Here is a 13,528-nt window from a genome sequence, read left to right as displayed (position 1 = left end):
GCAAAAAAACCCAAATTTGATTTGGTTTACATTTATTATTGTGTTGAAAGAAGAGGACAAGAAATTGAGGGGTAGTTGGGGGACATGGGAAGATTTGGTAGGAGACTTGGAGAAATGGAAATCATGCAAAGACAATATTCATGTATGAATTTCTCAAAAAAAATTTAAAAAACATAAAGCATTCAGTACCAATAAAATAATAATCCAATCCATGGATTGGTCAAATTATATGATTTGAAGAGATAGTTTGCAAATGAAGAAAAAAAATGCCTAAAAATACATGAAAAAATATTTAACATCTTTAGACACAGACAAGTTCAAACCAAAATTATATTGAGTTCCTTCTCACCCCTGGCAGAATAACTACTATAAAAAGGCAGACATTAGCTGATTGTTCTGGTACATGTCTTTAATCTCAGTGCTCAGGAGGCAAATCTTTGTGAGTTTGAGACCACTCTGGTCAGTATAGTTAATTCCAGGTTGGTCAGGGCTACATAGTGAGCCTCTATCTCAAACAAACAAACAAACAAACAAATAAATAAATAAATGCAAACACTAAATGTTGGTGAGGTAGTGAGGGAAAAACCCTTGTATACACTGTGAATATGAACATAAATTAATGCAGCCACTATACAAATCATTATAGAGATTCCTCGGAAAATTAAAATAGGAGCACCTTGTGACCAAGCTATCACACTACCAGGAATGTATTCAAAGGAATCTACATCCAAACACCAAGACATGCATTCATAGCCACACTTGTCATTTGTTTATGTAATTTGGAAAGAAAGGGAGTCTATCAACTGGTGAAAAATGGACAAGAAAATATATGGAAATAGAGCTCATTATATTAAGTGAAATATGGAGACACACATTACATATTTTCTGTCATAGGTGTGAGTAGAACAAAAAAGACAATAAAGTAGAAGTTGGTCTACTTAGGCAGAGTCTTACAGGAGGAGGAATGGAGAGAGGATGTTGGGCAGTAGAGGGTGAATATGATCAAGTACACGATACACATCTATGAATGTATTATAACAAAGCCCATTTATATTTTATATATGCCAATTAAAGCTGACCATTCAAAATGATATATAAGATATGAAAGTCATGGGGGGACTAAGAAGACGAGAAGGACAACTAGAGTGGGGAATAAAGAAGTAGAGATGATAGTGGGGGAGCTGAATATAGTCACATACATGGTACTCGTGTGTGCACATGTCATAAACCTGTCACTTTGTACAATAAATATACACTAAAAATAAAATGACCACCACATTTCTATTTGTGATTAACATTTTGCTGACAAGTTTAGCTACAAAGTTATGGAAATCTACCTTAATAACAGTATTTCATAGGACTATCACTCTTTTTGATGGGGAGAGTACTGGGGACTGTACACATGCCTGGCTAGTGCTCTGTCACTGAGCTATTCCCCAAGGTCCTGGACTATCCTCATTCCATATCTGAGTATGCCTTTTCTCCCAGCTTTTCTTTCTGTATTTCTGTTAATTGCTCCAAAAAAGTCTCTGAGCAGTTTTCACTCACCTGATAGCTGTCTTCCTTACAGCCATCCTCTAACACTTTTTCAAAGCCATGTAGAAAATGATGATATCTACGGCATATGCATATCTTCACATGCCCTGGAACAGGCTTCCCATAGGTATACCTATCACCAAAGAAGTTCACAGAGACCAAGGGTTTTCCCAAAGAAGAGTTTCACTTTCTTCCCACCCATATTCCACAGTCCCAATCTGTCACAGTACACTCTGTAGTTTCATGATGTGATGGTTTGAATGAAAATGTCCCCCATAAGCTCCAAGTGTTTGGTCATTGTGTCCCCAGGTGATGGTGCTGTTTTAGGAGGTTTTAGAAGGTGTGGCTATCCTGGAGGAAGCATGTCACTGGGGGTGGGCTTAGAGAGTCCTTAAGCCTTGCCAGATCTCCAGATGCTCTCTTGTTTCCTGTGCCTGTGTGCTAATGTGAGAGCTTAGCTTCTCCTGCTCCTGCTCCAGCCACCCCCAGCCACCATGCCTCCCTGCCATGATGGACTGTAATTCCCCTGGAACTGTAAGTGCAAATAAACTCTTTGGTCTATAAATTGCTTGGTCAGTGTTTCTACCACAGCAACAGAAAAGTGACTAATACACACGATAACAGCAAATACGGGCCATTCATACTAATGACACTTTTCTAAGTACATATATTAAGTAATTTAGCCATTTTAATAACCTTGTGGGAGACATGATTTTATTCTTTTTGTAGTTCTGAAAATTAGACTGACTAAGTCAGTTGTGACTCTTAGCTGGCAAATAATAGAGCTGAGATTAATTGGAAGCATAATAAAATGGACTGAGAAATATTCCTGGTAACAGTTCTCAGTTGCTTGCCTTTTTCCTTTCGTTTCTTTTTCAGTTCTTTCATTTATTCTTCTCTGGCTATTTATTGTAGTGACAATCAAAATGTGAGCTGAGATGTGCCTCTTCCATTCGATTTAGACACATGTGAAAATTCCTTCCTCTAGTGCAGTTTTGAATTACTGTGATCATAGATTTTAATAGAAATTTTAATTGATTTAGTATAAGATCTTTGTCAGAAACAACAATGAAAAGTCAAAGTAGAAAAGTAATATGCTTGAAGTAATAAACTTGGGTGAATGTAGCTGGACTTGGAACAAGACTGAACTCAGGTCTGTGCTCTTTCTGTGATACCATAACAGGACAGCAAACACCATATTTAGTACCTGAGTTCTCTTTACATGGGTCAATCAGTGGGTCTTATCATGTGCTTGCCTATTTCCAAAGGCAGGAATTCATTCCTGCATCAAACAATTGATTTCATCACTGGTGTCATCAGAATTAATGTAGTTCGTTTCTTTATATCACCAACTTATACAGTGAGTGATCAAACAATAATAGATGCAGGGAGGTAATTATAAAGGGGATGTGCTGGTTGGTTTCTGCCAACTTGACACAAACCTAGACATACCTGGGGAGAGGGGATCGCAAATGAGGAACTGCATCCATCAGATTGGCTGGTGAGTATGTCTGTGGAGCATTTTCTTGATTGCTAACTCCTGGAGGAGAGCCAAGCCCACTGTGGGCAGTGCCACCCCTGGCCTTCCTTTATAAGAAAGACAGCTGAGCAAGCCAGAGGGAACAAGGCAGTTAGCAGCTTTCCTCTCTGGTTCCTGCTTCTACTCCTCTTTGAGTTCCTGCCCTGACTTCCTGCAATGATGAACTGTAAGCAGTAAACTGAAATAAACCCTTTCCTCCTCAAATTGCATTTGGTCACGGTGTTTATGCCAAACTAGGACAGGGACATAAAAATAAATGCATGCAGTAGGAAGAACATTCTAGAGGAGGGAGAACATACATAGGCCTCAGGTATTTGTACATATTTTATGGTCCAGCAGTGAGACATTATCACAGGCGTCTTTAGTGTTAAACTACATTTTTTATGAATAAAAGAATTAAAAACAAACAACTCACTTTCCACACACAATCACATTCATTTTTTCATCCTCTGTAGTGATGACCTTTGGAACCTTTACTTGTACTTCAAATTTGGGGAGCACTATTGGGAGAGAGAAGAGAAACGCAATAGATGTGACTTCCAGTGGCCTAAATGATCCACTGTACCCAGAAATGGTGACTTCATATTATCAGTGTAGTTCACCAAACGTTAAAAAAAATTGAATGGTCATGGGTTATTTCAGACCTCACAGATCACAGAGACCTCCACTTAAATTAAAAAATATCTAAGTTGGGGAAAATAACTTGCTTCTGAAAATTCCTGAACTTTCCTGAAGTTCTGTGCTGCTAGACGGATGGTCCTGACCAGAGTTAGATGAAGCCCAGCCTCACCCCCAGAGACTCCATTTGTTCTATGGCATTCATAATGGAGCAACCAGAAGCTTACAACCCCCCACTGCACTTCCAATTTTCCCGATCCATACCAAATTCCTCCACAGTGAAGGAGTGTTCCGTCTTCTCTCCCGATTGTTTTAGTATCACTATCTTGTAGGAGCCCTGAATGGGCTCTGATGACAGGCTGAAGGACAGTTGCTTAAGCCCATGCTCTGTGTTGATATCCTGCCATTGCATAATGCGATTCGTTTTCGGATCCTGAATATGTGAGATGGGTTGTAAACTTTCCACGTAAATAAAGACTCAAGTTCAATGCCACATTTGAGAAGACCGCTGTATGAGTGATGGAAGCATTTGAGAGCTTGCTATTATTTTTCTTGGGCTAGGAGAAATAGAGGTAGTGCGGGCTCTAACGACTCAGTTGCCTGGAATGTGGGAAAGTTTCTGATTCACAGTGTGTCCTTCTATAGTATATGTTTTAGCATTCCAAAGCCAATTTCTTTTCACTGACTTGAGTTATTTTGAATATGAAATGCTTTATGTTACTTACCTCAATGTAAAGCAGAGGAAACTGAAACAAAAGAGAAAATAATGTTAGTTTATAACTCTTACATATATAGCAAATTCAGTCTATTTAAAGAATAAGCCTTACTATGGACATTTCAGCCAGGAATTGATGAGCTTAATATTCAAATAATGAATTCAACTGCAACCCAACTGATCACCAAAGAGGATTCTAAATGTAAGTTCTAGAACTGGCTGGGCAATACAAACCACACTGATAAAAAATATTGAGAAATTTCCTAAGCTTTATGAATAAGGTCTCTCTGATATGCCGTGAGACCCATCCTGAGCCATTAGAGAATGGCCATTATACAATTTATTGCTCAAACCAGGAATAATTTTAATATGAAATGGGGTGACTACTTATAAACATATCCATTCGACATTTATAGCTTCTGGTTTTCCTGGGCAAGCAAGAATGCATGTTTATCCTACACAAGCTATCTACTTCCCATTGCACATTTAATGAGTGTGGCTACAAAGAGATTACTGTGGGTATTCAGTATACAGCTTCTGAGCTTACTACAGCAGAGAAATTGGTGCACAACTCTCACCCTACAGACATAAGAAGAAATGGCTCAATAGCTGATCTTGCTTCAAAAAAACTCCTAAGGCAAGGGCTACCCTTTCAGACATTTTACAGACAAAGAAATGCTATTTCTGTGATTCACCAGATGAGGCCTACACAGTAGAGACAGCCAACAAAGGGGTAAAATTGGATATGCTGAAAGAAAACACAGACATTTCTAGTAGTTGAGAAGGAAGCAAGAAATCACTGTACAAGAGGCTTTTCTTTTTTTGCCAAGTCTAAGGAACTTTTAGTCATGGCTACTGAAATATATATAATGACAATGAAAATGTGGTACATATACACCATGAAATTTTACTCAGGTAGGGATGGGAGATATGAGAGGGGAGGATGGAGGGTTAACGAAAAACTAAGGGTGTATGAAAAAAACTATATGGAAACTTACTAATTTATAAGCCAATTAAAAATATATTACAAAAAGAGAGAGAAAAGTGAGGGAGATATTCTGCATTTGTAGATAATGTTCCTGAAAGCCAATACTCCAGATACCCTAGTTCCAGGTGTAAAATACCTCCTTATGAGTTGTTGGTCAAGGAGGCCCTAGAGTCCTACAACAAAACAGGCTCTTGTCATTCTTTTCAATTCTTCCCTGTAACTCTATTATGAAAGACAGCAATACCTTAGCTGTAAAGCATAAAGAAATCAAGCTGGAAATTAGCTGGAAGATTACTCCCTGCTGAATAATTTTCACAGTGCCAGAAGGTGGGTTATTGGCTGCTATAGGAAAGAAGACATCCAACTGTAAATCCTATGATCTATATACCTAAATGCCAGGCAAGATGTGCCCACTGGTGCAATAGTGACACAACTGTTATGGGGGTAATCAACAGCGCTCCGGTTGGATGTAGGTCTGTTCTGCAAACTCATTCAAAACCCATGACTGAGGAGGTCTTAGGCCCTAGCAGTGAACTTAATTCAGTTGTTGTTTAGCTAAATTGTCATGGTACCAATCTACCTTCTAAATAGGTACGTATGTTTGTACTCATAGACAAATGCTACAGCTACCTTTGACCAGAGAAACCTCTCTTTGCAGTGAACAGTGGTGAATGCAGAGATGCACGGCTGCTCAAGGTATTGAGAATAAGTAATAACTGGCTGCTCAGCCCCAAGCAGGACATTTATAGCACTCCTTCTAAAACTCAGGGAACATCACAGAAGAGGGAGTGGAAAGAATGAAAGAACCAGATGATGCTCTGTGGGTGTCTGCTGTGAAATTCTGTAGCTTGGGCATGGCACAGTCAATACATTCATGACCTCACAGCATCTGTGACTGCCTGAAACAGATGTACACAAGACTGGGCATGCCAACAGTCATTCATAGATCTGGGAGAAGCTTACCAGATCCTACCCTTCCCTGATGAATTATTGGTCTCTGATAGATTCTGGTGAGGGTCATATATTTTCTTCCATTGTGTGCCCACTGAGGAGCCCTCTTCGCTCCTGTAGATAGTTCCAAACCTTTGGTTCCACAGATGATCCTCATAAAATTTAGTGAGTCTCAAAACAAACAACAATAAAAACCGTAAAGTCATGGCTGTTGGAAAATAAATCTCAGGTCCTCATGCCTGTATGGCATGCATTTACTGACTGAGTCATCTTGCTACCCTGTTGTCACATTCTTTTTTTAAAAAATATTTTACTTATTGTTTATTATTTTTTGTGTATGAGTGTATTGCCTGCATGTATGTAAGTGCACCATGTTGTGTAAGGCCCTTGGAGGTCAGAAGAGGGTGTCGGATCCCCTTGGAACTGGAGTTACAGACAGTTGTTAGCTGCCATGTAGGTGCTGGGAACTGAACCTGGGTCCTCTGAAAGGGCAGCCAGCGCTTTTAACCACTGAGCCATCTCTCCAGGCCCCATTATCACAGTCTTAAACATGTGTATTCTTCACTAAAATCAGATGAGTACTAATACCACAATTTTATAAATAGCAGAAATGAGGCATCAGAGTGTTGAGAAAGTTGACCAAAACAGCACAGGTTGAAGATGATAGAAAAAGGCTATAATATCAAGATGCCTGTTGGGGGACCCTGCTGCTAAGGTTGCAGTCCACCATGTCCGGATAGCTCTAAGGAGCTCAGCGCTATATGGAAGGACTCCCTTTCTCAGCGGGGAGCCTCCTGTTCTCTGCCTGACTTACCTGGAAAGTGCCTCCAAGCACGGATGCCTGACCTTATTTGGAACATGACCTTGGGCATAGTTACCTACAATAAAACTGCCCCCAGGTTTTTTCTATATGATAATGAGGCATTGGCCTATAGCCAGATGATAGGATCCCCCTACCACATGTAAATAAAGCATACTATGAGCACCTATCAGCTGAAGCTTTGGCTGCTGCCTCCACACTGTATTTTTCCCTGACCCCCACTGAATAAATGGAGCTGTATCACTGAATCTGCCTCCCCGGAAGGTCTTTTCTGTCAGTGCTCACTGGCCCTCCTGACCTTGTTTGTTGCTTCTGCTCCCTTTGTTCTCATGGGTTGGTGGCCAATGGCCCACAAGGGGAGGGAGAGACCCACAGATGTCTGACTCTGGAGCCCACACTTTTCATTTAAAATCTTACGAGATCATTGTAATTGCAATCCTAAGACTAATAAACTAAAAACAATGTAAATGATTAATAGTTCTCTAAGTGACCTAAATTGGGGAGGATATCAAGCAAGTATCAAAAATTAATTCAAAGCTGGGGCTGGAGAGAGCTCAGTGGTTGTGAGCATGCAATGCTCCAGAAGACCTGAGTTGGGTTTCCAGCATCCACATCATGTGGCTGAGAACCTCTGCTAACTCCAGCTCCATGGGGATCAAATTTCTCTGGCCTCTGTGGGCATCTACACTATTTTATTTTCATGCAGTCAAAATTTATTTTCAGGCCTAAAAATATGCCGACTAGTCAAAATGGTACTATAATTTCTTAGAATACATAAAAAGCACAGTTTTTGAAGTCTAGATTAACTAACCCTTAAACTATACACATACATTTCTAAAAGCAATGGTTGTGTAATAAAATGTAAGGTGACAACATCGATGAACTTTCATACACTGAGAACGCAATCAGCAGCAAGCTATTCAGACTGAAATACACAAATCTGTTTTTATACTGGCTATGTGTGTTTTTAACTCTGCTTCATAAATCCTTGATAACTGCAGCTTCTTTTGAGTATGAGAGTTACAGCATTAATGATTATATTTTCAAAACTAGGAATGTAGCTCCGTGCTATAGCAATTGCCTAGCATTCATAAGGCCCTGGGTTCCATCTCCACCACACATAAATACATACATATGATACATAATGTGTATCTTTAAAATGATCTTCTATGCCTACCCTCCCACCAGGCAGTGCCTCCCCATCAGCAACTCTGTTGCTATAAAGTGAACAATGCTTTAATGTGTTCCATGACCACAAAGCAATCTGTAATCCAATTTCCTATCCATAATTTTAACTTTCTGCCAATATAAACAAAAGAACACAGCAGCCAAAGTTATAGTAAGAGGAAAACTGCAATGTTTAAAGATTATTTGACTATAACTTTCAATATTTCTCAAGATACAAGTACTCTTTATATTAGTAATAAATTATACTTATTATACAGGGCTACACAGGCTTAGACTTGCTCTAGAACATAGGACCACTCTAAAAAAAAATCTTTCTACTTTGTAGTTTAATTAGCTATTAAATAATTTCCCTAAGGGGAAAACAACCATTTTATCTTTAAGAAAATGGTATAAACAGGGGCTGGAGAAATGACTCAGAGTTTAAGATCATTGATTGCTCTTGTAGAGGACTCAGGTTCAATTCCTCACACTCACATGGCAGCTAAGAACCATCCATAACTCCAGTTCCAGGGGATCCGACGCCCTCTTCTGACCTCTGAGGGCACTGAACAACACAAGCTCGTTTACATACATGCAGGCAATACACTCATATACATGAAAGAAAAAGAAAGAAAGAAAGAAAGAAAGAAAGAAAGAAAGAAAGAAAGAAAGAAGAAAGAAAGATCTTTAAAAGATTTTTAAAGATTTGGCATATACAAATGAATGGAATATGTCCACTTCAATCCTGAGAAAACCTGTAGATAAAGTTTGTTGTTTTGTTTTTCCTAAGAATGCAGTGCAGATGTGCATCCAACTGCTCATACAGGGATGGAACAGAGTGGACAGACAGATGCAGTCTGTGAAGTGCACAGTTGTAGAACATTCCAAATGGGAATAATATCAATCATTTAAAGGAAAAACTCAACCAAAGTAAAATGTTAAAGAACAAGGCTATTTGTTCTTTACAAAGGCTTAGTAACAACACAAAATGACATATTTATATAATAAAAGATGGAAAAGGAATGGGAATATAGTTCAGGATAGAGCACTTGCCTGGATTAAATGAAATGTTCAGTACTGTGCAGAAACAAACAAAGCCCTGGTAGGAGGGGGCAACCTAGGCCACTTCAAATTGATGTAATGCTTCGCAAACACACAGAGAGAGATACACTACAATGAACTGACCTCACAGGGAAATGAGAGAGACAAAGCTCATAGAAGCTCATGTCTGTAAGAAGTGTTAGTGCTCAAAATATCAAAAATCCAGTCTGGATTTTCATGTTCAGGTGAGTTCTGTGTTGACACACTTCGCGTTAAAGCTTCTGTTGAGCAGTGTGGGCTTTCCACACATATAACCTGTCCTTCCCTTTACCATGAAAACTGCAGTTCTCAGGCCCACCAGTGACTTGATTTCCCGCATATTTATGTACATTTAATTTCCACTCTAAGACACTTATTATCTTCCTACTGATTTATTTTAATCAGCGTATTACGTAAAAGAACCTTGATTTTTACATGAATCCTTTTTAGTACTACAGCACAATGGGTTTAATTTAACAGGGCATAATAGGGTGATTACTTCATATTGTTTAAACTAAGTCACAGCCACAGAAGAATGTTTGACTAAAATGCAGCCAGGATGAGACTGCAGTTATGAACAGGAAAATATTAGGAAACAGTGAAGGAATAAATAAGGTAATTTTTCATCGATGGTCATTCATAATTTTGCCTTTAAAAATTTGGAAGAAATAGTCATTTTTGGGGGTTTCTAATGTTCTAATAAATCTAGTATTTTCTTTTAGCTTCTTCAATATCACCTCGAATCACTGAAATAAGTGACTCTTAAAAAACAAAGTTCTTGGCCAGGTGTGGTGGCTTATACCTTTAATCCTATCACTCAGGAGACAGAGGCAGGTAAATCTCTGTGAATTTAAGGCCAGTCTGATCTACATAGTGAGTTACAGGCCAGCTGGGTCTACAGGGAGACCCTGTCTCAAAAAGACCGAAAGAAAAAAGAGAAAGTTTTGTTCTGGTCTGAGATATCCAATAACAGCCACATAGAGAATTTCCCCATAGAAGCCCTCTTTGAAGGTGTGGTGGGAGTTTCCATGCCCTTCACATTCTTGAGGTGTGGGTTCCACACCTCACTACCATCACCATCTCCATCTCCACTTCCCACACTGACCTAACTATAATATATAAAAGACATTACCTGAGAGTGAAAAGACAGAGAAACAGTATTTCAAGCAAATAGAACGAGGACACAGATAAGTACTGTTTTTCTAATTATACGACAAAACATACTTCAAACAAAATCTAGTCAGAAGAAATAAAAAGGGCCACTTTATACTGATCAACATGCTATGAATGATGAATGGGTCCTGGAAAAATATCAAGAAGGAAATCAGAGCCAGAACTTGATGATGAGACTCTGTTGCTGAATACAGAACACAGAGAGCAAGCTGGAACTGAGATGGAAACGTCTACTTCCATGGTGCTGGAAGATGCCATGCAGGATGCTTTGGGAGCAAGGTTCACAGCAGTGTTACCTAGCTGTGAATCTTGCACATACAATATTGACCTGCCAGGGAAGACATGCCAACTGGTGCAATAGTGACATGATGGTGATAACCAAGTACTTTCTCACTGGACTTGAGGCCTACTGCACAAGAGACAACCCAAGCATGGCACTGTAAACCTGGTCAAGAGCCCATGGCCAGCGAGACTTTAGGCCTGTCAGAATAATCTGCTAATACTGTTCTGCTGAGTAAAAGGTTAAACTGCCTTTTAAAACTCTTGTTATAACCATGGGTTGGTGCAGCTTTCACTCTTTGTTATAGAAGCTTCTGATAACTTTGGGCGGTAGTTAATATAGAGAGTCATAATTAGGCAAATTGACAAGTCTGAATGATAGTAGAGTGCTCAACCCACAAAAAGACATTATATCCAACTCTTAAAGGCTCAGGGAATATCACAGAAGAGGTGGTGGAAAGAACATAAGAGCCAGAGGATAAGGAGGTATGCCACACAAAGATCTCTTCTGGACATGACAGCCCATGCACTCATGAATTCATCACAGCTGTGGTTATCTGCACAAGACCTGAACAAGCTGGGCCCCATCAACATTTCACCATGGATCTGGGAGATGCTGAGACCCCTCCCTGAGGGACTGTGGGAAGTTAGTGATTGGTGGAGAAGAGATTGTCATTTTCTTCAGTGAAACTGAAAAGCAGCTCATGCTTCAATAAATAAACTCCCACACATGCTAATGTAAGCAACCCTAATCAAACTCAGTGACACACACAAAAGACAGAACTTCTTGGAAAGAATAAGGTTTTCAGTGCTAGAGTACGGGAGAATGAATAATAAGAACGAAAATTGCTAAAATTTAATATACACCTGTATGAAATTGTCAAAGAAGTAAGAACAAGGAAAAATGGGAAAAGAATAGTATCTCCTGATTCCACATTTGCACCTTTCTAACCCTTGTGTTGTTCCTTGTAAGAGCGACTCTAAGAATGCTTCTTATCTCTTGTTTTCATTTCTTTCTTATTTTCTTGTGTGATTCCAGCAACCTGCCTTCGACCTTACTCTCCACTGAACATGTTGGAGGGACATCCCCTCACCTTCCCCTGCTGCAACCACTGTCACTCCTCCATTCTCACCCTGACCTGAGGGCAGTGCTGGAGGCAGCTGGGCACTTGCTGCTCCAGGAAACAGGGTTTCTATTGGCTTCCAGAATGCCAGGCCTTCATCTGTTTTTCTATGATTTCTCATTGTGTGCTTCATCTCTCAACTTATGAATTAATTAGCACTTTAGAACAGAGGACTTTTCTATTCCACTCTTTTTAAGTGTCATGTCTTCCAAATATCATCCATTACACTTTTAAATACTGCTTACTTGTTTACACCATTTCATGTTCCTCCTTTGCATCTTTGAAAGAAGAGGGTAGAAACAGTAGTCTTTTGTGGAAATAACTTTCACAGTTTGAATTTAAAAGATCACAAAGGAAGAGAAGAGATGCCTGTTTACTTAATAGACTGTAAAAAGTATCAATTGACATTTGATCTAAGCAAAATTTCTATCAAATTCCTAAGTATACTTCCTTAATATCATCCTGAAGGTCTTAGCCTACAAATCCAGCAAGGAAAATTATGTTATAAAAAATGTGAGTGGTTCCCCACCTCATTTCTCCTCCTAGCAGGGGCACAGGCATATTTCTTGTCTTGGCACCCCAGACCTCTGGACTGACCTCTTAGGCCAGACACCCCACCGCTTCCTGATCCTTTGCAGCCAGACCAACCCAATTCCTTCCTCAACTCCTCAGGAGCCCTTAGGCCACATCCAGTCCTCACCTACCTTTGCATCTCTGGGTGGCCCAGCCCCCCAGCTTCCTGGGGTCAGCAGCTTTCCTGGACGGATCCAGTCCTTAGGAGAAAACCTGAGAGCATCTGATTCTCTTCCAACTTGGGCCTCTGTGGGAACTCCTGAGCAGGAAGAGGAAATCAATTTGGCCCCTCCAAAATAAAATCAGAAGAGAGAACCCGAAGCCTAGACCAACCAGCTTTTCATGCCTAAGAAGTAAACCACAAAGGCACACAAAATTTACAAAAAGAAGCAGACTTAACCTAACAAAGAAAGGCTTGGGTCTCATACAAGAATCAGAAACTACAAAAGAAATCCACATGTCAAAGTCACAGTGAAAAACTAATAACATGAGAAACCCAAATAATATATCCTTAAGTACCAACAGCCCTGTAGAGGAGTACAATGAGAACACCCTAGGGATAACACAGGACGTGGATTTGAAAATAAAAATTATAAACGTGATAAAAGAATTCAGTGAATTTAAAGAACACACACAAAAAAAGAAATCAAAGAACTGAAAGAAGATAGGGATAAACTGCTGAATGAATTCAGAAAAGAGTTAGAACTATTGAAGAATACTCAGGCTGAAATGAAGGAGGAAGTGAAACACTCAGTAAGTCAATTAGACACTACAGGAGAAAGCCTCATCAAAAGGATGAATGAAATGGAAAACAGAATATCAAGACTGGAAGATAAAGTGGGTGAATTAGACCACTCAAGGAAAGATTGTGAAAAAATTTAAAAAACACAAGAATGGAATATGCAAGAATTGTGTGACACCATAAAAAAAACAAACTTACAAATCATAGGCATACAGAGAGGAG

General features: G+C 39.5%; 1 protein-coding gene across 1 annotated transcript in view; it reads right to left on the bottom strand.

The window, feature by feature from the left end:
• Nucleotides 1-12,713, bottom strand: part of LOC103727563 (murinoglobulin-1) — a gene marked incomplete at its 5' end in the record, with an annotated part of 56,380 nt that extends 43,667 nt beyond the window's left edge. Inside the window, 5 exons of the mRNA XM_029559854.1 lie at nt 1,549-1,669; nt 3,492-3,576; nt 3,959-4,127; nt 4,420-4,440; nt 12,696-12,713. Of these exons, the coding sequence (XP_029415714.1) occupies nt 1,549-1,669; nt 3,492-3,576; nt 3,959-4,127; nt 4,420-4,440; nt 12,696-12,713 (414 nt within the window). The remainder of the gene's footprint in view (nt 1-1,548; nt 1,670-3,491; nt 3,577-3,958; nt 4,128-4,419; nt 4,441-12,695) is intronic.
• Between the last annotated feature and the right edge of the window lie 815 nt (nt 12,714-13,528).

This window comes from Nannospalax galili, unplaced genomic scaffold (genome assembly GCF_000622305.1).
Source record: "Nannospalax galili isolate Female #2095 unplaced genomic scaffold, S.galili_v1.0 scaffold589, whole genome shotgun sequence".
Classification (NCBI taxonomy): domain Eukaryota; kingdom Metazoa; phylum Chordata; class Mammalia; order Rodentia; family Spalacidae; genus Nannospalax; species Nannospalax galili.
This window is presented reverse-complemented; position numbering and strand designations above follow the sequence as displayed.